The 27,913-nt window shown below is 37.5% G+C and overlaps 1 protein-coding gene and 1 long non-coding RNA gene across 2 annotated transcripts in view; one reads left to right on the top strand and one right to left on the bottom strand.

Annotated features, from left to right (window-relative positions):
• The first annotated feature begins 601 nt into the window (after positions 1-601).
• LOC117597426 (uncharacterized) lies at positions 602-27,634 on the top strand. The gene is made up of 3 exons (XR_004578260.2): positions 602-698; positions 1,049-1,261; positions 24,109-27,634. It is a non-coding gene; the product is annotated as an uncharacterized LOC117597426 (long non-coding RNA).
• Positions 2,526-27,913, bottom strand: part of znf804a (zinc finger protein 804A) — a 61,182-nt gene continuing 35,794 nt past the window's right edge. The window contains exons 2-4 of the mRNA XM_026913015.3: positions 12,241-12,384; positions 6,294-6,424; positions 2,526-6,092 (exon numbers count right to left, since the gene is read on the bottom strand). Of these exons, the coding sequence (XP_026768816.1) occupies positions 3,683-6,092; positions 6,294-6,424; positions 12,241-12,384 (2,685 nt within the window). The 3' untranslated portion in view covers positions 2,526-3,682. The remainder of the gene's footprint in view (positions 6,093-6,293; positions 6,425-12,240; positions 12,385-27,913) is intronic.

Below are 27,913 nucleotides of genomic sequence, written 5' to 3'. Positions count from 1 at the left end.
GCCTCTTTCGAGGAATGAAGGGCATAAAATCACCTTAAGACGCTAAACTATCTCACGTAAATTTCTAAAGCTTTATGGATGGTATGCTTCCATTTGAGATTCACTTCACTTTTCAACATCAGTTTTTGGTCCCAGCCAGCAGCCCACAGAGCCTGGAAGAAAATCCATGCAACTTTCTGACACCTACAACCAACAGTGTGATCATCATTGCAGGCTCACTCACTGTTCAACTGAGAGCTTCATTCAAATAAAGATCATCCAGAGGTTAAACCATGTGGCTAACCAGATATTCTCCTAAGGTGGGCCTCATCTACTTGTTTTCACCTCTCTATTACCTCCACCACCACTTCTCAGGCTTCTGGAGGTGGTCCAGTTTAGAGACACCACTGTGGAGAATGATTGTGGATGTCTGCTTTCCAGTTTCTGGATTTCTACCCTATACATTTTCACCCACAAGCACTTGAACTGTTCTGGACCTCCTGAAGAAAGCAATAGCAGATGTTGCTACAGCTCTTGCAGCCACCAGAGGGCACTCCAGGCTCAGGAGAGCGTGAGGTTGAACTCAAACTGAAGAACAAGCTGCATTATTTAAAATCCAGAACAAGCAGCTCATAAATGGTTCTAAGAACCTTTGGAGGATTGGTTTTGCTCAGCTCAGTGCTCAGACTCTTGGTTCCATCAGCAAACTTTGAATTTTGGTAAGCATTTATGTTAAATAATGTCATCTTAATTTTACACCCTGTAAGTGTCAGTCACCAAAACCTTGAAGTGAAGCCTTAAAGATCTGCATGCATCTACTCAAATATTTTAATGAACAGGGGTGGAAAGTATGTGACTAATTGTACATTGTTACTGTAATATTTTGGAAGATTTGTAGTTTACTCAAGCAGTGTTGAAAATAAATATTTGTCCTAAAGTAAATGTACAAGATTCACAAGAGAAAACACTCCTTACATTTTGACCTGTGAGATACCTGTTAACAATCTCAAATGCCATGAGATATTTCTAATGCTCAGCTGCTAAGCCAAACAGTTTTTTTTTTTTAAAGACATCCAATGAAGTTCACATCAATGTCCACTGAAACAGCACACGGCTGCAGAGGCCGGCACCACCGTTAATCAGTGCAGCACGCATGACCGAGTCCTTTTTAATTACACCTGTAGCAAAAATGGACAAGTCGAGTCTGAGACAATCAGCAGACTGAGCATCCGTGCCCATACTTGAGCATCAGTCTCATCCAAATCTAAAAACGCATGTTGAGGTAAGTTAGCTTTAAATCTGGTGAATTTGCTAGCTAGTTTTAATTTTGTTGTTAATGCCACATTATCACTTGTTCCAACAGGGTTATTAACCATTAAATAACCAGAAATGCCAGACATAATTCTAAGTTTTTTGTGTTTAATTGTTGACATTTTCTGACTTTTTTAACTGAGAAAGATTTTGACAGTTCCCATACTTTTAATTAAATACCGTTTCACTGTATTTTCTCTGTATGTCCTTGAAAAAATGTCCCCTTTTCCATCAGTTAAAGCTATGGCCATAACTAGCTATGAGATCTGCATCTCTGTTGTTTTGAAGCGTACCATCTCCATTTGTCATCTTGAAGAATAAAACACAAGTCCATTCTACCTAGATTCACTACTACGAGACATTTAGCATGACCAGGAGGATCAAGAACCTTTGCATTACATTTTCTCTTTATTTTGAATTAATTTGGCATTAATAGGACCTTTATCCTCGGATTTAGGACTTCTTAATTGTGCATATTTAATATAAATGGGTGGATTTTTTCCATGAATCACTTCTGATCTTTATATAAATAACTAATACATCAAAATAAACACAAACAACAAATATTAACCATTCTAGCAACTTCTAACAAGACATATCTACTGAAATCACAGTTGTTTCATAACTGGCTTAATCCAAAACTGCTTCATACTCCCTAGAAGGAGACGAAACCTTGCTAATTTATACCCTAAGTAGTGCGCGTATACAGGGAGTAGGGAGATGCATGTAGCTAATTATTTAATAGTGGTTTGTGCTGTATATCATTTCAGGAGCCAGTTTGGTATTCCTGTATAAATATCTCATAAATTTTGGACAGATCAGTGGGTACAGCAGTCCCTTTGCACTCTGTCAGGCTTTAGCATGTAGCAACTCTCACATGCTAACTGCTAATTAGCCAATTAGCTTGCTATTCATACTATTAATGTATTTTCTAGTTAGGTTTTATACTGTGACTTTGAAGTGTGCATGTATGTACAAGTTATTTTAGATTTGTTTTTGTTACTTGGAAACTAGCCACATTAAATTTAATGTGGCTATAATTTGGAAATTATCTTAGGTTCAGAATCTGATTTTCTACAACACCTTCCTACATTTTCAACAGTCTTGATGAAGAAACCTCTATTTTAACGCTTTGTGCTTTTTCTTTTATAATGCCGTAGAACTGCAGTTGAGGTCAGTGTTGGTTAAATAAATATATTATGCATCATGTCAGTTGTATGAGCAACTGATGGCACAATTTTTTTAATGCATGTCCGCTTTGTTTGTTTGTTTTTTTTTTTTTTTAATGCATATCTGCATGCATTCTTGCTGTCCTGTGCTATGTGGGACTTTAAGTTTCAGATAAATATGTTTAAAACACTGGGTAAAGAATATTTTACATGATCCATAATACACACATTGGTATTTAAGCATATCTCCACTGATGTTGCTATGATCACTGAGCTAATTTTGAGCTAAATGATATATAAAAACACAAGCTGTAAAGGAAAACTCCACCCTGAAGCACAATGTTAATCAAACATATTTATATTGAAATATTAATGACGTGTGTGTTTAGCGATTCTGGGGCTAATTTCTTGGTTGGTGCTGTATATTTTTTTTTCTGTGAGAAGATCTCAACCACTCAGATTTCGCTGTTAGATCCTAAAAAGAATTTTTTTTCTCACGCACGTTTAATTTTCCAGTGACATTCAACATCATATTAATGAGAAAGTATGAGAAGTAGTGGAGATCTATTAGATGACGAGAGCAATGGCATTGATGGAGGTATTAGCATGAAGGTTGAAGCTTGATCTGTTTGAGTTTACAGATGAGGAGGTGAGAGAGCTGGACAGACTAAAGGATTAAAGCCCCGCTGCATTGCTTTTCTTTCACTGTGCCACTATCAGCAGGTAACGGAATGGCATTGTGGGTAATTTAGAAACTAAACCCCTCAGAATTTCATTATAAAATAAATCTTGGATGTCATTGAAGATTACATGTTAATTATAATTACTGATGTGCAAGTCATTCCTGGTGGAGTTTTCCTTTATTGTTTGTGTACAGCTGAGAGATCCTTCACCTCTGACATATGGGCTAATAAAAATTAAGAATTTAAGATTTAAATTATCTCTAGACAAAGTGGTGCTGCTTGTCTTGCAGTGCCATGGCTCATTGGTAAGAAAGAATTGTCATTTACCTGACTGATTGCTAAATTACTTTAATAAAAAGCTCTAACATCTGCAATGTCCTATCCATCTAAACACAAACACATTTGGTAAGAAAAAATGGCATAGACACTAGTTTGCTCCCCCAGTGGTATATTTATGTATATTACTGTTTTGTAATGTAATTTCAGAATGTACTTTGTAACATTTTACCACTATAACTATTTTACCAAGTTGTAGTAATTTCAGAAGAGAGGCTGAAGGGGGATGACAGTAGTATGAGGGGGTAGTAAGGGTGGAAAAGGAGCAGGGGGGTGCAGGAGTGGCCGAAAGACTTGAGGACGGGGTAAAGTGTGGAATGTCACGGCTGTTGTGTGGATAGTGGGTGGAGCCACCATTGAAACTTGAGACGAGGTTATGAAGGGTGTGATTTCAGGGGCAAGGGGAAGCCGGGTAACAGGCACTACTTGGGTAAAGAGAGAAGGCTGAGCAGGCAGGAAGGTGGAGTGATGCTGAAGGACGGTAATGGAACTGGATGGAATGGCAGACGGTAAGTGAACAGGGTGAAGGATAGGAGAGGAGATGGGAAGTGTAGATCTGAGCTTAGCAGAAAACACCTTCTGGTGCAGAACCTGTTTGTGGGTGTGGCCGTGAAGAAGGCCATGCCTCTCCACACCATTGAGTTGAGACGTAAAGCACAGCATTGGGTTGAATGGACTCCGGATTGTGCAGTTCTGCCTTTCCTCGTCCAGAAGTTGAAAGCCGGGCAATGGTGGAGTATGCTGGCAGGATTTATCATGGCTGACTTTCTCTTTTTCTTTGACTCGAGATGTGATGGCACACTTCTTACACTCATTTTCAGATTCCTTCTCTGTTGCTGAGTCACCATTTTGGACTGTAGGAAGCTGATTTGTGTCTTTAGGCTGTAGATCTCGCTCAGGTTGAGGCTGAGAATTTATCTCCGGGGTGGAAATGGGGTTTTTATCGATGGATGCTTCACCTGCTGCATTATCTCCTTCTTCAGGACCACATGTGCCTGGATCTTTTAAATTGAGAATATTCCATGTTGATTCCATGTCCACCATTCCATCCGATCCATTTAAAACAAAAACAGGATGTTCATCAGGGAGATGTGTGGTAGGACTTTGGTCCAATTTTTGTCTTTTTCGTCCATGATTTAGACACAAAACATCTTCTTCTTCATCTAGCTCCTCAGTCACACCACACTGTGTAAGATCTGACGAAACATTAACCTCTTTGCTCTGGGAGTCTCTTTGTCGTTTCTTTGGTATAGTTAGGCTGCTGTGATCTGAGGCTGATGTTTCACGATCAGAAGGAATCACACTGAGACGGTGTGAGTCATTTTGTGTGATCATTGTCTGCCCTAAAGCAGGGACATCTACCATTCCCCTGCTGTTATCAAGTACCTTTTCAGCTTCGACAGAGCCTCCTGCTGAGGAAACAACGCTGTTATTCTCTGCCTGATTCTGAGCTGATTGCTTTGACTTCTCTAATGGCTGCTCTTGCTGTGCAACGCAACCTCTAAGTTGGCTTTCAAATCCTTCTCGTTTGTGGAGTTTAGTCCATTTTTTCATGTTTGCACTCTGCTCCGGCTCACTGTGATCCTCCTCCTCCCACCTACTTCTTCTCTTGTGCCTCTTTTTGTGCTGACTCCTGTAATGGCGTCGATCTCTGCCTTGTAATTTGTCCTCTGCTCTCTTACCGCTCTGAGCCCAATTTTTCAAACGCTTGCATTTTCTCCGTGTGTTGCTAGAATACAGGTGGCACTTTCGGATATTTCTTTCCACTCTACATGTGGCCTCCTCTGTGGATATCTCACAGGAAGGGGAGGATGTTTTTTGGCTTTTTTCAGAAATGAAAGACAATTCTTGGTCATTTTTGTTCTGAAAGTCATCAGGAGACTTCCTGAACTGGGAACCTCTGAAATCAAAATGGAGAGGGTTGCAGCTAAACGAGATGGACGGCTCTGTTTTTGTGAAGCACACCATTTCTGAAGGCCATTGGAAGATAGTTTTACCATCTCGACCCACAACAGAGATGAAAGGTTGGCTCGGTCTTCTGAGACAAGCATTGTCTTTTTCTTGGCTTTGAAATGAATTGACATCACATGATGTTGGTTGAGGAGCATCACTTGTGGTGCTCTCTTCCTGACCACTATCTTCTTTATTTTCAGGTATATTGCTCTCCTCCGAGTCCAGACTGAGGTCCGAGCTTCCAGGAACAGTTGGAAAGTGGCTAATTGGAGACACTGATCTGTCCTCTGAGTAAACGAGGAAAGCGCACAGGTCTGAGGCAGGCATTGCATCATTCAGAGAACTTTTGGTGTCACTCTTTTGATGTGTCATAACCTCTGTATCATATTTAATCAGCTTCTTCTCCTCGGTACTTTCACAAAAGACTGCAGCTGAAGACTCCAGCTTCAGCGATGCTCTCTTTGGAAAGGAAAAGGAGAAAGCGATCTTGCGACGGAGAGTTTGTTTCTTTGCTTTTCCTCGATATGGCCATGGGATTTGAGATTCTGTCTCCTGTTCTGCAATGTTCTGGTTTTCCTCTTTATCCATGAAGCAGGATTTATTGAAGTTTTCCACTGCCACGGTGGTGGATTTAAACATCGGGCCACTTCCTGGAGCACTACTACACAGAAAGAAGAAGAACAGTAAACAGATATACAGTGTACTGCAGTGAGATACCGAGCACAGGAAGGACTTTGTGCTTGTTACAGTTGTATTGCTATTAAATCTAAATTGACCATTTGGGTCAGTGTGCTAGATAGTGAACTGAAAAAGAAGGTTAAATATTATTTCATGCAGACGTTTAGTTATGCCCATGTCCCACCATTGAACCTCTCTCCTCTGTTCAGCCAATTTGTGTAGCCGCCGAAGCGCTCGTTCCTGCTTCTGCTCATCCTTCCTTAGTTTGGAGGCCACATTGCGGGCAAATTCCCTCTGTTTTAGCTCCTTCAGCCTCTGCACACACACACACACACACACATTTCTCCATCTGTATGGCTGTAATAATAATAATAATAATAATAATAATAATAATAATAATAATAATAACAGTAGTATGCTATTATAGCAACAATACTAATAGTAATAGTTGAGTGCAATAAAAATAATAAAAATAAGTTGTACTCCTGCTACTACTACTAACAATTATTATTATTATTATTATTATTATTATTCAGTGCAAAAGAACTCTGCTTTATGAATCTCAGTGAACACAAAAAAAATCTTTTCAAGACTACAGAGGGTAATAAAAGTGTCTGAACGCCAACACTACACTTCATCAAGTCCATTTCTCATGTAAATGAAAAATGGTTATGGATGATCTGCGTACAAAAAGTGTCCTGTTTATTTTAGACACGAGGCAGAATATTCATTAGAATTTGCTTGCTGGTGTGAAACACTCACTTGTTCATCCAGCTGCATGGGTTGGAGTTAGAGTCTTAGAAAAAAGAACACTTCAAGGGTTGGTCAAGGATTGTGAGATAGTTAAGTTTCTTAAAATGGTTATACCTTTCAGATAAGCACATCACATATTTCAGAGTTCCTCTAGATGGACAACACAAGAAGGGTCTAGATGTAGGTAATATACGGTTTAGGAGTTATTTTCAGTGAGGGCTGTTATTTATGCTGTTTGGGGTTAATGCTTGTAGTTTATATATAGTGTAAACTGATGCACAATGCTAATATGGTCATTGTTATGCTTTCCTCGCTGTCTGCTTTTCATTTTTTCTCTACAGTCTCTCTTGGGGGTTCTCTGTCTCATATGTGGCCAAGATGTCAATCACAATATTCTGCACTAACTCTCTGAGTCAACTGATTCAACAGCCAATTGAGCAGTGTTGAAATCTGGATTCTGATTGGTCGGAAGATGTTTTTGTAGTTCAGATGCAAATCACAGGTTTATATTAATGCGTTCGTTCTAATACATTATTGATTTTTTACATAATTATTACTTTACATAATCAGATTTAAAACATGTGTAATTGTTGATAAGGTGAGGTTTTCTGTAAGAAGACATTTATCTAATATTTATGGAAGGAGTCTCCAGTGTCAGTGCTTTCTAACAGTCAGAGGTACTTAAAGCTCTAACTTTAAGTTTTCCCACATCTTCAGGACAGAGGAGTTTATGCTTCTTTGTGGTTTCTTGGTAACATGCGTAACAAGCTGCGTTTTTTGTCTTATTAACTTCAAGAGAGAGAATAAAGAGGCTGGTGAGGGAATGACTGTTTATAGCTGCTATAATGTAAGCGACAACAAGAACTAAGTTGTTTTGTGTAACTATTAATGGATAATAGAACATGAAGTTCTTTAAGAAATTAAAAAAAAATTCAATCATTGGCCAATTGCTGTGGTAAAAGAGGGATAAAACACTTGCGCTGTTAGAGGAAATAATCAACTTAACAGACATTAGGTAAATAGGCAGAGTCTCACATAGATAGTAGGAAAGGAAAAAAAAATAAGTCAGTGTGCTTATGGTGAAAAACACTGCCTTATAATGCATGTTATGAAACTCAGTTGAAATCTAAAGTGACAGTAAGATGATGAAATAAAGTTAGGAAGATAGTGGGAGGTGTTTTATTTTCTTTAGGATGTCTGGGGTTGCAATCTGAGGCCACACTATTTGTTATTGCTGAGCCTCAGGAAGTTTGCAATCCATTGAGGTCGTTATATGAGTCAGTCAGAGTGGGAGGAGGACACTGTGTGTGTTTGTGTGTGTGTGTGTGTGCGTGTGTGTGTGTTGTGTGTGTGTGTGTGTGTGTGTGTGTGTAAGGACTCGGTGTGTATGTAAATGTGTGTCATCAGCATAGCAATAGAACAGCAGGCCATGTGTTTGATCATATTGCCAAGGGCAGGCAAGTATTTAATGAATAACAATGGGCCGAGTACTGAGCCTTGAGGAACACCATGAGAGAGACAAGAGAAAGTCTCAGCTAAACCTCTCAATTCAACAAAAAAATTGTTTGCAGGTGAGATAAGATCATAACCAGATATTGTTGCAGGAGTATGTCATGACTAATCATTTTCATTACTCATTTTTGTATCAGCACCTTTGACTAAAATACATGTACTCACACTCAGTCTGAAAAAAAACCGGTATCAGTGTTTAGACACACTAGAGTAGAGTGTGTACTGGGGTCAGGGCAAGTGTAGTGTGGCAGTTAGTGCTTTTTTGTTAGAGGGATAAAAGACTGCCAAGCATATAGTGGCTTATGTTTTGTTCTTTTCTTTGCTGCTCTCCATGTTCTCTTTCTAAGCACTATGTTAGCTTTTCATCCTGCACAGCACTGCTCCAATAGCAAGATGTTTTGTCAGTTTGTTTTTTTGGGTAAGTCTAGATGTCAGTCAGCCAGCGTGAGCAATGCCTCCTATCTGCTTCAGTCAATGATACTGCTTTCTCTGTGCAGAACAGGTTTTTTTTTCTTTCCTACAGCTATGAAACTGTAAACACTATTTTAACCACAGTCTGTTCAGCCGTATATCCATCCATCATGAATATAACTGTATTGTAGTTTCTTGTATATATGTATTTGCAGATTTCTGTCTCTGCATTTTTACTGTGAATGGTTAAAACATCAAAACATCACCATATTTTCTTTGCTGTAGCAGATACATTACTTTCCATGTCAGTGCACAGTGCATTTCTGAGCTCTCATATCATGTAATGTTTGATTTGACGTACTTTTGTTTTAGTTTTTGTCTTGTCTTCGCCCCCATTATGACATTTGTTGATTACCCTAATGTGTTTACCTGTTCTGTGTCTGATTTGATTTAAGATAATTTATGGATTATTGTGTTTTGATATTGCCTACCTCTGTTTTCACACCTACGAGTTTCGACAGTGATACTTGTATTACCCTAAATAAAACACACATTGGGTTTTCACACTAACTACAAACTATCTATCTATCTGTCTACAAACAAAGTCTCAGTTTAGGATTATTAGGCCTTAGTTAGCATTAGCATTTGTAATCATTAGCCAATGAGACAAGCAGATTATATACTGGGGCTTTCAAGTTTTTTTTAATTACCTTTTAATAAGTTTCCCAGCAGACAATTAGAGTCAGAAAGCTCAACACTCTTCTGTCCAAGAACCATAGAAAGCATAAACTCTGCACCAGGCAGTTACTAAGGATGAATGAATGAAAGAATGCTGTAAATGTATCACTCAGCACTCCATGTTCATGTGAATGTTCATTTTAATATAATGAACATGTCTTTGGTTTCCGTGAGCTTTATATCAGTTACATCCCTAATAGGTCGTGGAATTTTTTTTATCCCCATTGATCCATTGGTAAGAACTATTTTTATAGATGGACTAATTAGCTTGCGTGGATGACAGATGATCATGTCCAGAGTGCAGTGCAACGCATATAGCTAACCAAACTCAAATAACATCTTTGAAGCAGAGAGAACAGCTCAGAAGATGGTCAGAAACATTAGCCAGAGACTTGCTGGTGTTTTTTGTTGAGGAAAAAGCAGTAAGTTACAGTACTCTGTAGGGATATCTTACATCCCACTGGTTAAATTTTGCCTTTAGTTTTCATGTTATATAGATGCAACCCTCTAAAAATACTAAACTAATTGTCATAAATAATGCATGTGACCTTTTGAAGATCAAAGTTTTTGAAACCCTGAAATTCTCTCATCACCATCCAGTTATTGATCTGAAAAGCTCTGATTTGGTTATGTGTTAATATTTAATGTTTCTGCTTTAAAAAAGATCACACACCCACAAATGCTTACACTATCTCACATTATAATCATTCACACACACACACACACACACACACACACGTGCAGTTTTGGCAGTAAGACAACCCAGCGTGAGTGTGTGAGCTTGGTTTTAATGGTGTGGTGTTTTAAGATAGTAACAGTTCTGGATAAAAATAGCGTGTGATGTTCAGTATTCAGTTCAGGCTGCGTCGCTCTATTGTGTGGTTCAGCGCCGCTGTAACCTTTTCTATTTGAGAAAGCGACAGTGATTGTATTCACTCTGGCAAGGGCACTTGGGTAAGGGGGAAGTGAACATCAGGTCAGATATAATTTAGTGATGTTAAAGGGTATGTTCACACCGAGTGTGGATAGATCTCACCGCTATCCACTTTAATGCTTTCCCCCCTCTCTCAGTTCTCCTCCTGCCTAGCAGAAATAGTAAACAGGCTGCTGTTCATTGTATTTATACCACATATACAGTTCTGTGCAAAAGTCTTAGGTACATGTAATGAAGTGCTGTAGAGCAAAGACGCCTTCAAAAATAATGAAATTAAATGTTTCTACATTAAAAAAATCCTACAAAGAGCAGTAAACAGTAATAAATGAAACAAAGTCAGTATTTAATGTGACGATCCTTCACTTTAAATAAATAAAGCAGTATCTGAGGTGCAGTGTGTGCAGTTTTATAAGGAAATGAGCTGGAAGTGTTACTGAGCATCTTGCAGAAGCAGCCACAGTTCTTCTGGAGACTTTGACTGTCGACTCGCTTCTTATTTCTGCAGCGAAACCCAGCAGCCTTCATTATGTTTTTATCTGAAAAGTGTCTCTTATGGAATCTGCTGCTTTCTTTACTGACATACAAACATTTTTCTGTAACATTTCATTTTGTGCTGGAAAACTAATGTTTGGAATCTAAAAGGTTTTTGTACTGAATCAATAATGTAGAAGTCAGAAAATAAACATCTATAACAAAGATTGTACTGAAAAAAGGGGGTGCCAAGACTTTTGCACAGAACTGTATGTATATAATGAGGAGAAAAATTATAAAATAAAACAAAAAAACTGGAGAATATTGAATAAAAATTTAGAACATAAATACAACAACCTGAGAACATACAACAAAACAAAATTAAAAACAGAGAGCATAAAATGAAAACATGAAAACAAGATTAAAAATGTGAGAACATAAATAAAACATGATAACGTAATATGAAAAGTTGAGAAATGAATCAAAATTTTAAAACATAAAAAAACCTGAGGATGTAAAACTAAGTGTCATGGAATTGTAGTGGAGGCGGATACAAGAGCAGATTTAGTTTATTGTGAGTGAAAACACACGAAACACAAATACCGGAAAAAAAACGAGGATTAGCGAAACAACTCAACAACATGAACATGACATGAATTGAGCTACAGTGATAAGCGACAGATGAAAGCTAGACACGGAGTGACTTTAATACTAGTGCTAATTAACATAAACATGAATCAGGTGTAAACAGTCATGTGACATGAGTGTTGTGGTCATGTGATGTGTAGTGGCTGATGGGAGTCGTAGTCCTGCGCTGTATTCTGCGCAACCGCGACACTAAGATTTTAAAACATACACTGAAAATTTGAGAACGTAAACCAAGCAACTGGAGAATGTAAAATAAACATTTGATGATATAGAATTGAAATCTGATGACATAAAATTAAAAACTAAGCATATATTAAACAAACAAAAATAAAAACGATATATAACAAAAACTTGATAATATAAAATATTCTGTTTTTTAGTGAGGAATGAAGATCTTTTCTGCACGTTTGTTAAAAAATAAACAAATAAAATTCTGTCTGGAAAATTTATCCCAGAAACAGCAGAAAATAGATATTTCTCACATTTGAGGAAGATTTATAAATTATAGATAATAATAAATTTCAGCTGAATGCAGATCAGAGAGAGGAGTGTCAGAGGAGCGGAGTGTGTAGGAGGACTGAGGTGATGCTTTAGTGTGTGTGTAGGTGTGTTAACGATCAGTGAGAATCTTCCGGAATCAGGAGTTCAGTGTGTGTTGTGTTACCTGTTTGTGCGCATGGTCATATGAGTTAATGTGATTGTCAAACTCCTGATGTTTGTAGTATTGTTTATCACACAGCTGGCAGTAGAAATTAGCCTTCAGGTCCTCCAGAGCTTTAGCCAAAGTCTTCTCCTTTTCCGCATAATCCTGAAACACACACACACACACACACACACACACACTTCATAAGGCTGCATAACACCTGGACAAGCCCTACAATACACCTGGCATAAATCTTTATAAACATTCCAGCAGGCATCAGCGTCATAAAGACCGCTTACATCAGTTATCAGGTGATGTGATAAACAGTATTTTTTTTTTAATGGTTCTGTTATGACACTTTCTGGGATGATTTTTGTTATAACATGTTATAACATCATGACAGCTGACTTCGTAGCTTAATAAGATCAGAGAAAATTAAAAATTATAAAACTTTATAACTTAGAAAAAGTAAAATTTACCTCAACGTACTTAAGGGCCAGAAAAATATACTGTCATTTTATAAGTAATTTGTTTTCATACAGTATCGTAAAATTGTCATAAGTGTTCACAAATCACTTATAAGCAGCAATAAGAAATTAACTTTGGAGTCAGAGAAGATATAGATTACATACATCTCTCAGTACACTATTGTGTTCATAAAAACTCAAATCAGCAGACAAATAAAATGCTCTTTACTTTTCAGAGAAAATATTCATAACTGTTCATACAGCATTATAACTATTGACTGTTCATAAAACTCTTATGAGCAGACATAAGAAACTTTACATTCGAGTCAGAGATAATATGCTAGAATTTGTTCTTATAGTATCATGACATTGCCATAACTGTTTATAAACCTCTTACAGAGGCGATAGGAAATGCTTTTTTCAGAAAACAAATATTTTGTTATGTCATGATATTCATAAAAAACATAAGAAATCTACTCTACTATATATATATATACATCTGAGACCACATTAACACATTAATGAGATTTTTTTTTTAAATTGGAAATAACCAGAAGGTTTTGTAGAATTTTAAAATTTTGAAATATTTAAAACAAAGAAAGTAAATGTTCAATATCCTGAATATTTAATACTGAAGATTCTGCACTATTTCTAGGTTCCTATTTAAATGGAAGTAAGTGTGTGATATTGAGCAGGTTAACTGCTTTGTACAAAAGGTCAGATTTTCCTCATGTCTAATCTCTTCTACTGAAGCGTGAGATCAGACGTCACTCTGGTGGATCTGATCTAAAATGGATCATCAGGTTTTATATAAACGTGTGGAGTCGATGCCAGCTCGAGTCACACTGTCATTAAAGCAAAAAGGCGACGAACCGAATACTAAGAAACTCTGAAACTCGTAAATATTTCAGAGATTCTACGCTCAAGCTGCTGTCGATATTATAATCTGTAATGAAAATTTTTTATTAAAGAAGAAAAAAAATGCAACGTTGTCATAACTGTTCATAAAGCATCTATAAGCAGAAATAAGTAACACACTTTACTTTTAAGAGAAAATATACATAACTTTGTTTACCGCTGACTCGGGTGTTACATCACCGCAGTCTTTATAACAGCTCTGTGTTCAGGAATAATAATGTTTATAATGTTTATGTCTGTTGTCATGAAGGGCTTATGTAGTCATCCAGTAAATCAACACATATAAATTTTAAATTCTGCCACTTTAAAATATTTATCAGTGAACAGAGACTTCCTGTTCTGCTCTCTTTGCCTTGACCACATTCCTTACATCAAGTTAAATCATCTTATCGGTTTTCTTCAGTTTTGTACTGAATCTGTGCAGTTTTACTCATTTGTTTCTGATATCTTGTGTTTTTTCTCTCGTTTCCTCTTTCCCTAATGCTGTTTTAGTGGGTTTTTTTTCTGGTATCGATCATGTTTTTGACCTTCATCATGGATCTGCTGGTGTTTATATCTGACTGAATAAAGAATGTGCATTTACATCAAAATGGTTCTCACTCCGTCGATGCAGAACCATGGATGTAGTTTCTTTTCAGGCTCCAAGCTGTGCTCCGTCCTCACATATACGGATATTTTTACCTCCTCCAATTAAAAAAAAAACCTCTTTTACACGTGAACAGCATTTTTGAAAATTATTTCCTCCCTACGAAAATGCAAAAATGAATTGTTAATGTCACATGGCCATGTAGGTGTCGATAGTCTGTTCTAAACTGTTAAATCAGTCACATCAGGAATAAGGTTAAGAGCTGCGTATCGAGTGTTAGAGACGGCGAATGCAGAAAAACACCAACAGGCCGAAAGTTCTGAAATGAAACGTAACGAGAGAAGCGTGTTCTCCCGGGTCTGATCCTAAATCTGCTGTTCTCCCGGGTCTGATCCTAAATCTGCTGTTCTCCCGGGTCTGATCCTAAATCTCCTGTTCTCCCGAGTCTGATCCTAAAGCTCCTGTTCTCCCGAGTCTGATCCTAAATCTCCTGCTCTCCCGGGTCTGATCCTAAATCTCCTGTTCTCCCGGGTCTGATCCTAAAGCTCCTGTTCTCCCGGGTCTGATCCTAAATCTCCTGCTCTCCCGGGTCTGATCCTAAATCTCCTGTTCTCCCGGGTCTGATCCTAAAGCTCCTGTTCTCCCGGGTCTGATCCTAAATCTGTTGTTCTCCCGGGTCTGATCCTAAATCTCCTGTTCACCCGGGTCTGATCCTAAATCTGCTGTTCTCCCGGGTCTGATCCTAAATCTGCTGTTCTCCCGGGTCTGATCCTAAAGCTCCTGTTCTCCCGGGTCTGATCCTAAAGCTCCTGTTCTCCCGGGTCTGATCCTAAATCTCCTGTTCTCCCGGGTCTGATCCTAAATCTCCTGTTCTCCCGGGTCTGATCCTAAAGCTCCTGTTCTCCCGGGTCTGATCCTAAATCTGTTGTTCTCCCGGGTCTGATCCTAAAGCTCCTGTTCTCCCGGGTCTGATCCTAAATCTGCTGTTCTCCCGGGTCTGATCCTAAATCTCCTGTTCTCCCGGGTCTGATCCTAAATCTGCTGTTCTCCCGGGTCTGATCCTAAAGCTCCTGTTCTCCCGGGTCTGATCCTAAATCTCCTGTTCTCCCGGGTCTGATCCTAAATCTCCTGTTCTCCCGGGTCTGATCCTAAAGCTCCTGTTCTCCCGGGTCTGATCCTAAATCTGTTGTTCTCCCGGGTCTGATCCTAAAGCTCCTGTTCTCCCGGGTCTGATCCTAAATCTGCTGTTCTCCCGGGTCTGATCCTAAATCTCCTGTTCTCCCGGGTCTGATCCTAAATCTGCTGTTCTCCCGGGTCTGATCCTAAAGCTCCTGTTCTCCCGGGTCTGATCCTAAATCCGGGTCTCGGAGCGGTTTGTAGCGCCGGAGCGGTGGATTCAGGAGCAGTACAGCGCTGATCACGTTCTCTCTCCTCCACATGAGGGTGTAATAATAGCACAAAGAGAAATTAAACTGTCAACACGTTATCAAATTAGACAAATTACAGAGCACAAAGTAAGTACCTGATCAGCAGCCGTGATGAACTGAGTCCTAGACATTCATAGCACTAAAACTAAAACTCTGCTCATTAACTGCTGCGTCGTTCCGTGTTTCTATATTTTCCCTTTCGTAGTTTTTATGCCCATTGATGAAATTTGTCTGTTTTTTAAATTTTGTTTCAGACTTCTCCTACAATAATCATGTCTGTATCAGGGCTGTCATTATCGATTATTTTAATAATCAATTAGTTGATCATTTCCTTCGATTAATAAGCAAGTAGTTGATATTATATGGCACCTTAATACTCACTTGTACAGTCAACTGTTAACATTTGTTTTTTTCTAGATAAACTCTACATATAAGTGTTATATAAATAGACTTCATTTTATCCTAAAATTCTTCCTAAATCCTAGAAAACATTTTAATGAAAAATTAATTCTCAGCCATTACTTTTTATAATGTGTATACGAAATGAATAGATGTGTATATATACAAATACATATAGATTACAATAATATATAATATATATAATATACAAGAATGCATATGCAGTATTTTTTTTTCTTTATGCATGGTATTATAAGTATTTTTTTATAATCTTGAACAAAAATTCTACAGTATCTGTAGCATTAATGTTTCTGACTGTAAGGGAAACAAGGAAGAGAAAATAAAAATTGCAAATTCTTAATCTCAGATTAAAATAAGTTTATTAAACCTTTATTAAATAATTTGACTAATTTGTTATAGCTAAGTTAAAATTCATCCAGTAATGAAAACAAAGTTTAAGCCTTAATGTTGCAATGTTATAAAATCATTTAATAATAATAATAATAATAATAATAATTGTTATTGTCAGAGGTGTTTAGAGCATCCGATATTGTTACTCAAGTAAAAGTACCACTACTAAGAAAAGTAATCAAGTAAAAATAAAAGTTGTAATCCAGACTCGATTAAGCAGAGTGTCTAAAGCGTTTGGTTAAAAATCTACTAAAGTAGCTGTTACTCGTTACACAGGAAGCGTCACATAAAACAGACTGAATGTAAATAAAATAAATGCATCTCATTTAAGCATTTAATGGAGTAAAGGGCATTTCTCTGCAGGTTGCTCAGCCTCAGGTTGCTTTCTGTCATGGAGTTGAATCGTCTCCTTCACGGTTTGTTATAAAACCAACTTTGCTGCACATTATTGCCACCTTCTGGAGCATCATTTGCTGAATATTTGATGACGTAAAATTATCAACGAGGATTTTTTTTTAATAATCGAGTTTTCGTGACAGCCTTAGTCTGGAATGTGTCCATGATTTTTTGTACAAATCGAGTAAAAGTGAATTTACACCCAAATCGATGTCTCAGAGCAGATGAATTGTCTCAGCAGCTACGCAGTGTGTACAGTGTGATTTGTGTTGTTTGTGTTACGATAACCAGCACACACTTCTTATTTCTTTTTGATGTACAGGTATAATTAATTTTGGATGAATGTGTGTGTTGAGGTTTTTGAGAATAATGTTGCAGCAAACCTAATAGAGCCCCAGCTGTTCCTGTTTGGGTTTTTATCCGCTTTATTAAATATTGATTTACAGTAAATCTTGGATGAGAACATTTTTTATTGCAGGCAGATTCTTATTTGATTATGATTTTATTTTAAATTGTCGTTTACTGCTCAGAATTTTACTGGAGGAAAGAAATGATGGTGAGTAAAGCGGGGAAAAACAACAATTTATCAACATTTGCAAAATCTTAAACATCACCAGATACACAGAGAGCTGCATTACGTCTTTTCTTTTCTTGTGTTTTGTGTTTCAGGATTAAATCAGGATCAAGTAAACGTGCAGAAGATGCATTAAAAACCGCAGATTTAAATCCATTCAGTTAACTCAGCAAACCTATACATTACGATTTAATACTTCACGTCATAATGCTCATGGTCACGGAGTGACAAGTTAGTAATAAACACTGTGTGTGTGTGTGTGCATGTGTGTGTGTGTGTGTGTGTGTGTGTGTGCGTGTGTGTGTGTGTTTTATAGTAAAATACTAAGTGGTGTGATGAAGTGAAGTTACTGTTATCACCCCAAACTTGATTATTTTCCTCTAACAGCACGTCTCCAAATGTTTTATTCCTCTTACACCACAGCAATTTATCAACGATTACAATTTTTTATTTTATTAAAGAACAACACAACATTCCTTTTATCTGTTTATAGTTACATTTAATGTTGTGGAATGTTAGAGAAACGTGTTAGTTCCTGTTCTCACTTACGTTATAGCAGCTAAAAACAGTCGTTCCCTCTCTTTTTTCTCTCTACTGAAGTTAATAAGACATAAGATATTTTACATTTTTGCTCTTGTTTAGTCAGAATCAATCTTTCTGAGCTGCACTACGAGGTGATCATATTAAACTGAGATTATGCAGATGATTTGATGCTATTTACGCTATTTATAACCAACACTACGCATATAAACCAAACGTACACGATGGAATTTTTATAGTCGTGTTTTTTTTCATCTCCGCTGAACATGAACACATTTACACATCGTTCAGCCTGGAGACGGAAAAGCAGCGTACACACTGCACACATCTCGCTCAGCTCTCCTGAGACGCTTTTTGTTTCCTGTAATTTCCTTCCTTTCTAAATGTCTGAGCCTCCACGTCTCGAAAAGAACGAAGGAAAAACGCTTTCTCCTCTGCTGCCATTTACTCTGATCGTTTCTTTCCTGAAGCGATGCTCTGCGAGTGGATAATAATTTACTTTCAGCGTAATAAATTATCAAAGCAGCTTTTAATGACGTGATTATAAATTGCCCCATTCCGGCACGGTTATTAATGGACAGGCCTTTAACATCGTTTCTGAAAATCGAACACTTGTTCTCCATTAACGTTGAAATGCTTTCCGTCTGCTCTTATAGCGTCTATCAGCGTGGCTTCAAATGCAAAAACACAATAAACCAAAATAAGAATTAAGGAATATTTTGGCAGGAAAAAAAAACATTATAATTGGATGTTGAGAATGTTTTCATTTTTTGCTGAGACGTTTAAATTTACATCAGATTTACTTTTAGTAATTTAACAGATGCTTTTAGAGGTTGTATACAATATAATAAAAAAAATCATATAAAAACCGCTTTGCTGGATGCAGTTGTTGCTCGGGTGAAAAGAGGCTGAGTTTGTTGGAAAGAAGTCGCTTCAAACATATTCCTAACTCCCATTTACCGTGTATAAAGTGCTCACAATGTCAGCAAATAAATGTGAAATCTCTAATGTCTTATCCTGAAGATAAAAGATCAGGGGCTTTAATAGATTAAACTGAATCAAAATGCATTCATTTTCAGGTCTTCTAGCTTTGTTTCTTCATTTCATAGTTTTATTTTTAGCTTCATTATCTGCTGCTTTCCAGTTTCTCTCATGCCACTGAACTTTGGGAGAAGCGTAATTGTGACTGAGACATGATTAAACAGTGGTGAAGGATGACACTCAGCTTTGAGAGAGCTCATATTCTGATTGTGGGATTAATTAATTTGTCACATTGCATGCCAGATTACTAGCTTGTTAGCATGACTGATTGAGATTCGGTCTTTGTGTGTAAGAGAGAAGGGGAATCAAACGAGCTTTCTGCCGTGTGATATAAATTGCGAGAGAGGAATGAATATATTTCCGTGTTTAATTAAACACGATCTGCAGACTGTAACGGTAATTACAGAGCCAATGCTGTGTCTACACATTTATCTCTTCTTTATTATTTAACCGCCTTTTCTTAAAACCAGACTCAACGCCATATGTCTGTTACCATGAAACATTAGAAAATGAGAGAATATTCTACTATTAGAATATTTTATAACAACAAGCCACAATCATTATTTAAGTCAAATTAGGGCCTTTACAGACCAAAAGCAGAAAAGTATAATGTTTATCCCAGGATCCTGGATTCTGATTGGTCAGAAGGTGTTGATTAGTTTTCTTTAACAGCAGCTCTGACATTAGTGCAGCTGCAAATCACAGGTTTATATCAATGCACTCGTTCTAATATGTTATCGTTTCTATAGTAACAGGAACTAACTATGAACATTTCACAACTTTAAATGAAATTGTAAACAGATAAAACGTATGACGTCTCATTCTTTAATAAATATAAAATTGTAATTGTTGGCATATTTCTGCGGTATAAGTGGAATAAAACACTTCCGGATGTGTGCCGTTATACGATAATCATTCAAACAGTTTTAGATTAGCAGAATGTTTAATCAATATTACAATTCTAGGAACTTTCAATCTGTCAAGTTTTATGATATAATTTTTATACAGTAGAATGTTTCTAAACATTCCCACAACACTGCTGCAACAGTTTAGTTTATCCCAGAAGCTTTCAGGATGATCTTTTGTGTCTTGATGGAAACTGTGTGAGCAACAGTAATGTTCTAATAACATTCTGAAGGAAAACAGTATCATAGGATATAATTTTAGAACATTGCAGTCAAATATCTGACTGAACGCTCTGATGTGGTTCTGTGACGCTGGGAACCGCTTTAGTCAGGTCCAGATGTGTCTGAAATTAACACTCAATTTATTAATGTTGTAGCTCATCAGGCTAACTGTGTCTGAGACTCTTCTACTACTCTGGTTTGGTAAAATAGTCTCCTATTATTTTATCATGAATGAAAGATTTTTATCGGAAGTGTAGTTGATCAAAAAACATGTCACATCTTATTAAAGTGCATTATATTAATTATAATTAAATTAATTAAATTAAATTAAATTTCCTGGTGCTTTAAGTTTAGAAATAAATCTGTGGAATATAAAGTTAGTTCTGGATTCTGTTGAGACTCTGAATCATTTGCTATAAATGCTATATAATCATCAAGTCATGTTTGATTATAATAACCTTATCATTCCGTCTTCGGATAATTACCTTAAAAGCCTGCGTGAGTCTCTGATCAGCACACTTTGTTTTGTTTTTGGATGGAAATTAAGACTGACTGCACATGAATTAATTACCCACAATTCCTTTAGATGGTGTTTATTTGAGCATGTCATCCATATCGTCGCCCCTCACTCAAGGTTCTGGCAAAACTTAGAGAGGAAAAAAAACAATATTTTCCCTTTATATGAGAAACATTTCTCGAGTGACCTTCAGCAAATGGCACAGTCTCGGGAAACAGCTGCTGGACAGATGGAGAAAGACAAAAACAGCACTTGCCCTCCGACTATGTCCCTAACGTCTCTAAATCCCTACAGCCTTCACATGCTGAATGAAAATAGGAGGAAAGTGTGTGAGGTCGCAGAGCAATAAAATATGAAATTTTGTATTTTGCATGTCGTCTTTGCAAACAGCAGTGAAGGAAATTCTCCTGAGGCGTCACCACACAATCACGAGCTAAAATGGTGACGAACTTTTGTCCACAAAGCAACGTGCTTATGCGATTTTGCGTACCATCAGACGCAGATGTGATGTTACACTATAACAGCTCTCAAAGATGAGCAATGATTTTAAAATAATTTTCCTTGAACATTTACACACTTATTTTCCTTAATATTCTGTACAGAGTCTTATCGGCTCGATTAGCTATAATACTTAGCATTCTAACGAACTTATTTTCAATAATTCTTTCCCTTTTTTTTTCAGGAAGTAACTGGTTTTAGAAACTGCATCAGATTACAGTGTCTTCTGTCTAAATTGTGCACCAGTGAGTCTACAATGATGTTAACTCAATCCTCCTCATCTAACATTTATCTAATTCCTTAATATGGCCATGAGGATTCAAGTAAGGATCAGTTGAGAGGAGAAGTAGATGAGTGAACTTGGAATTTGTCTCACTTCACACTTTATTAATACGTTGGTCCATTAGATTTAATAACTTCACAAAAATATGCCTTCATAGTGAAGTATAAATGTAAGATGTGAAATTAACTGAATGTCATGGCTTTTAAAACCTCCACATTTTACTCGGAGAAGGTTTAGATATTTTATTATCTGTACTAACAATGAAGAGCTAAGGATTGGATCTGCTTGGTAACAACACTTTTCTTTCAGTCTATCTTTCAAAAAACAACATCAAACCATCAAAATGTATTTGATTACATCTTCGTCTGTCCCATGGGGAAGCTGGTTTCCCTTTTGCTAATCATTAAACACAAACAGTTGCATGCTCCTTTTGTCATACGTTATGGATCAGCCACCTTTTGTTTTTCTTTTTTTTAGTGGACTCATACACTGCATACAAGCTAAAAATCTTGGTTTCTGATCTTGGAGTTCCTCTAAGCTCTTAGATGGAATTAAGTACTGGATACAACTAGTATAATTACAAGTTAGATCCTGAGATGGTTTAGCCATAGCGTTTATGATTCTTTACCCGAAAAAGACAATAAAGACACACTGTAGCTCATGGAACTGGTTGCTTTCACTCTGTGGAGACTTGGCAGGGGTTTGGTTCTAGTCAATAAAAGTGCAGGGAATGTCATTTATCATTTATGCTGTTAGCATACTGGTGTCTCGTCCACTAATATACACTAAATTTTTGTGGCAAAATTGTCTTTCTCTCTGCCTGCTAGCTTTTGAATCTTACCAGTGTAGGCACCTCAGTAGACCTAGACACAAAGGAACATTACAATTTGTAGATATTGAGTCTGAGTCCCTGGAGGACTAGTGGTTAGGCCTCGGCACACTCGCTGCCACGATACCCGGCCAGGGAACCAGCCACTGGGGTTGCACAAGAAAGTGCACTTCCAGTGACAGTCCCAAGCCAGAATAAAATTGGGGAGGGTTGCGTCAGAAAGGGCATCTAGCAAAAAAATCTGTGCCAAATCAAATAGCGGACCAATGATCCACTGTGGTGACCCCTAACAAGATCAGCCGAAAGAACAACAACATCGATCCTAGTGATTCTATAGTTTTTGGCTACTCTTGATCTGCTTACTTGACCGCAGGATTTCCTGGAAATAGGCTGGACTACTAATTACCTTTCTTCCTGCATGTGCCTGGGTTGTTATTTCATTTACATTTAAATTTATGGCATTTGGCAGACGCCCTTATCCAGAGCGACTTACAAAAGTGCTTTGAAGTCTATCAGTAAATACACTCTGATATTGGCTCACTAGGTCACAAACTAGGAATACCATCAGTCCAAAACTCTGTTGGGGAGGAAATAGACAAGCGCTCAGACAATACTTTTTTTTTTTTTTTTTTTTGGTTTTGTAAGTGCTAACTTAAGTACTTTAGGAAGAGGTAAGTCTTTAGACTTACCAACTTCACCTTTAGACTTACCAATTTCACCAACATTGAAAGCTCCCTCAACAAAACCAAGGCCTCTACATTTCCTCCAATGGCTGATCCTTGCTCCTTCCAAGTGCTAGTGTTCCCAAAGGGAAAATGTATCGTCTCTCTGTCCCTGAATCAGAGGCGTTAGATCAATACATAGAGGAAGCTTTTAAGCAGGGTAAAAATTGACCATCTGCTTCACATGACCTATAGGTTATATCCCTTTACAGGTAATAGGACTATGAACAATGTCAAAGCTAAGGATGAATATTCTCTACTATTGATGTCACCTTCCAAGCTTGACTTCATTACCTCTTGGGAAGAAATTCTCAGATATGTCATATGTTCACACCTCACAGATCTTTAAATATACTGTATGTGTGGCAACGTTAGTGCAAATTTATGTTATTCTGCCAGCCTGAAATAACACATTACTTAACGCATGTTCATAAATCCTCAAGAGTACAATCTGTGTGCCAAGGCTGAGATGTGACACCATGTCCTCATGTCTTCTGCAGCTCAATTCAAATATGCCTTTTTATAGAGTCACGGAAATCTTTGTCTGCTCCGATCTGATAGAAAATAATACGGCCGCATACAAGACAAAAATCTGGCTTCTAATCTTGGAGCACATCCAAGTACCATGATCACTGTTACCCACTAGATAAGATCCAGGACCAGTGGAGGGTAGCTCGAACACTGTGGCAGACTGCTGACCTTCACACGTTTTGTCTGAGACCTGAACGCAAAATAAATTACGCCAAAAGATCGTTCTTTTTTTGCCAATAAAAAGAGCAGATGAGCCAAACGACATATGAATCTTTAATGACTAACAGTTGTGAGGGTGTTTTGAAATCTCTGATATTAACTGACCCCCTCTGGAAGCCCCGCCCCCTTCTGCCTATATCATAATAGTAACATTTCAGCTAATGCTATCATCTTGACTAGATTTTTCCACTTGAACCTTTTTCAGCTTCTGGCTGAAAACCCCAGTAAGAAGCAACAAGCTTGGAGGAACTGGTGATCACTGATTAATGGTCAGACTGATTAGCAGTGCAGAGTTTTTCCCCAAGATGTAATATTTTACCGTCCATGCTCTAAAATACTAAAGCAAATGCTATCTCTTGACTGACTGATCTTACTAACAAGTTCTTTCCCCCTCTTATGTATAGTGATGCCAGTTTGTGGGGATAGAGTGAAATGATAGAGTGTGAAGAAGCTCTTCAGTGAAAAAGGCGAGAGATTACCAGCAGAAGACCATGACTTCTACAGTGGATTATCATCTTTTTCAGATCTGGTCATTCAGGTATGAGTAACCATGGAATCTGAGAAATTCTGGTGTCTCATGGTGTTGTTTTTGTGCCAGTAACAATCTTTTTATTATTTTATGCCTTTCTTCCTGGTTTGGTTAAGGCTAGAAATATGAAGGTAACTCATTCAGGAGTCGAAATTTACCCTTCAGCATTATAAAAAAATGAACGACACCCAGATGTTTCATTCAGGCTGTTTAGATGATGAAGTGTGTTTGTAGCTGTTTTATTTTATTATTATTGATCTATACCTAAACATATAGAGGGATGTCTTGTTCACCCTATTCAACTTGGGACTTATATTTGCTCATGCGAAAAACAAAACAAAAATCTCATACAGAAATAGTATATTTATTGCCACATTTTCCAGCTCCATTCAGAGGCAATACTGGGGCGTAAATCATTCTGAGTCTCTGCAGTAAATGTGGGTTTGTACTGTTTTCACATATTTTTTTTTTATCCAGGGTTAATATTTAAATATTAATATTGCACCAGGAAGGAAAGATGAGAAATGAATCTGGTTTAGAGTTTCTCTTTGTTACGGATGCAGTCAGAGTGATGAAAGGCTGCAGGATTTTTAGAGCACTTAGATATCGAGACTGCATGCTTGCACAGATTCACAGAGTCAAGTTTCTGGCTAATCATTAAACGCTCTGTTGTGAAAAACCTGGATGTTTCTCTTCCTGGATGTTTTCCTTGCTTCCTGCTCTGACACATTTCTCCAGATCACACATATTCCTCCTTAGTCTCATTATATTTCATTAGTCATCGTTCACAGATTGCTTGGGAACATCTGAGGATCCCCTGGAAGGAGTCACCACGACCCCACCAGGAAAAGCGTAAAGGAAATTAATGAATGAAAGAATGTTTGTCGTGAATGTCCTTATTTTCTCCTAGTCATGACATTTCTTTCTTTTCCTGCATACACACTAGCAAGAGACAAAGTGACAGTTCATTTTCTACATGCATGTGCAACAAGGAGCCGCAATTTCAGCAACATTTGAGATAAGATTTTCTCAGTCCTTTCCAAATTAGGTGTGGCAGAGTAAAGAGACAAATCCAAATGATCGGCACAAATGATTCCTTGGACCAGTCCTATGGTGCATGTGGTCCAACGGTTCTTCAGTTCCCCACTCACAACTTTAGTTCCTACCTGCAATTAGTTCCTATTTACTGTTTGATGCATAAATGGAAGAACAACTTATAACTGTAGTTTCATCTTATCCTGTCATATACACTCTCATGTACACAGTAAATGTGTACAGGGACATTACGAAGAAAATTAAAGCTTGGAAGGGAATAGCAGAGATCGTTGCTACCTCTGGTGAGTGTACATAGCTAGTAGAGTTAGCTTGCCCTGCTAATCTGAATATATAAATCTGAGCATGTAACATGTAAATTAACCAATATTCAGACTGATTAGTGCATTGTTTAATTTGTGTTTAACTAGTTAGCTTTAGAAACTATGTATAGTTACTACTGTTTCTCATCAGAACTAAATTAATGCTGGTGACAGGAATGAGTTTTTGTTTGCCAGCATGAACATCAGTCTTTTTCTTCTCCATTGTCATTCCAAGACCCTGTTTCTGCTCAATTCTCATTGGATTGGTGATTCTTCTCCAATGTTGTTCTGAGGTTCTGCTTCTTCTCCAGCATCATTCCGAGACTCTTCTTTTGGGTCGTTCCAAGGTTCTGCTTGTCCTGTGTAATTTCAAGGTTCTGCTTCTTATTCAGTGTTATCCCTAAGTTTTGATTCTTCTCCTGAGTCATTCTAAGACTCGCTCTTTTCTCCAGGGTCAGTTGAAGGTTCTGTTTCTTCTCCTATGTTAGTCTGAGGTCTTTCTTCTTCTCCTGTGTCATTCCAAAACTTTTCCTGCTGATCCTATAGCAAAGTCTCTTATCTGGTTCTGCTCATTATCTCTCACTGGCACTGACCATGATCAGATCTTAGTGTCTTTCTCTGCTCCTGTCACTTATTCTTTCACTTATTTGGTCAATCTCAGCTCTTACTCTTGTGTCAGTTAAGAGTGCCAGCTCCAGCCTCATTTTCTGATCTAGATCTGTCTCCATTGCTGTCTCTAACCTTGCTCCTATCAGCATCTCAGATCTGGGTCTAGCCATGGTCCTGTCTCTCAGTCCTCAGTCATCTGTTTGTTTTAGGTCCTGGATGCTGACTCAGGCTTATTCTAGCTCCTTTGTTTAGTGCTGATATTTTTGGATTTTGACCTCACCTGAGTCTCTGCCTGTTCTCTGACTGCTGTCATAGAATACGACCATGATTCGACAAGCGTCAAGAAATTTCCACTAAAATTACATCCTGATGTTGTACTCCACTACCACAGAGAAAATATTCCGGCTCTTGTGATATAATATGGTCTTCACTGCAGTCATTTACAAGCCACTTACTGCTGTTTGAATGAATTTGTGTAATATGAGTTTTATGACCTTCTTTTTTCTCTCTTGCTTTTTCTTTGCTTTTTTTATAGCTTATGTAATTATGCTTTGGGTGAAAGAGTGGAACAATATTACATCATATTGCAGCATCGTTAACATTTGGTCTAATAAAGTGAATTTGAGTGAGATCAAGTTTTCAGAAGCTCAGCTTGAAAACACCATCATTAATTAAAATGCCATCAAGCTCAGAAATCCATCAGCATTAGTGTATTTTAATCTTCCCATTGCTTCCCAGACTGTCTCATTTTAGAGCAATACAACTCTAACAGTGATTATAAAATCCCCCAAAGGTCTTGTATTCATCTCGTTGACGATTAATCGTTTTGTATTAAAGATATTTTTCATGCTCATTGTATATAATGTTGGATAACAACTTAAACGTGGTCATTAAATGTAGAGCTCGAACTACAGATCTACTGAAAATGAAATTTGAGATCTTTGATTTATTTCCTGTTTCATCATGTGTCAATTCATTACAAATCAAACTCAATCTCTGATCACAGGATGGTTTTAAACTCACACTATGTCTACAGTTAAAGCTTTGAGCAGCAGTGCTGAATTCTGGGCTGTGATTGGTCAGAAGGTGTTGATTAATTTTCTATTAGCAGCTCTGACAGTAGCGCAGGTTTATAATAATGCACTCATTTTAATACGCTATCGTTTCTATAGTAACAGCTCTTTCAGAGGGACGTCACATGGATTAAAAAACGTGTGTGATCATTGATATGGTGAAGTTTCCTGTAAGGAGATGTTTATGTAACATTTATGGAAGGAGTCTCCAGTGTCAGCGCTTTGTAACAGTCAGAGGTAAAGCTGTAACTTTAAGATTTCTGACATCTTCAGGACAGAGGAGTTTACGCTTCTTTGTGGTAACATGACAAGCTGTGTTTTTTTCTCTTGTTAACTTCAAGAGAGAGAATAAAGAGACTGGTGAGGGAACGACTGTTTATAGCTGCTATAACGTAAGCTACAACAGGAACTAACTTGTTCCATGAACATTAAATGTAACCATAAAAGAATAAAAAGTATAACGTGTCACTTTTTAATAGACAATAACGTGTTGTCATTGCTGTGGTATAAGAGGAATAAAAACAGTTGGGGATGCTGTTGTAGGAAAATAATCAACTTTGGGGTGGTAGCAGTTTCATCACACATTTCTTTGACGTGTTCTTCCTTCTATAAAGTTGAGCTTTTTGGATGTAGAAACTGTCAG

The sequence above is a fragment of the Pangasianodon hypophthalmus genome, chromosome 5 (assembly GCF_027358585.1).
Source record: "Pangasianodon hypophthalmus isolate fPanHyp1 chromosome 5, fPanHyp1.pri, whole genome shotgun sequence".
In the NCBI taxonomy this organism is placed as follows: domain Eukaryota; kingdom Metazoa; phylum Chordata; class Actinopteri; order Siluriformes; family Pangasiidae; genus Pangasianodon; species Pangasianodon hypophthalmus.
The sequence above is the reverse complement of the archived record's forward strand: the minus strand, read 5'-3'. Positions and strand labels throughout refer to the sequence as shown.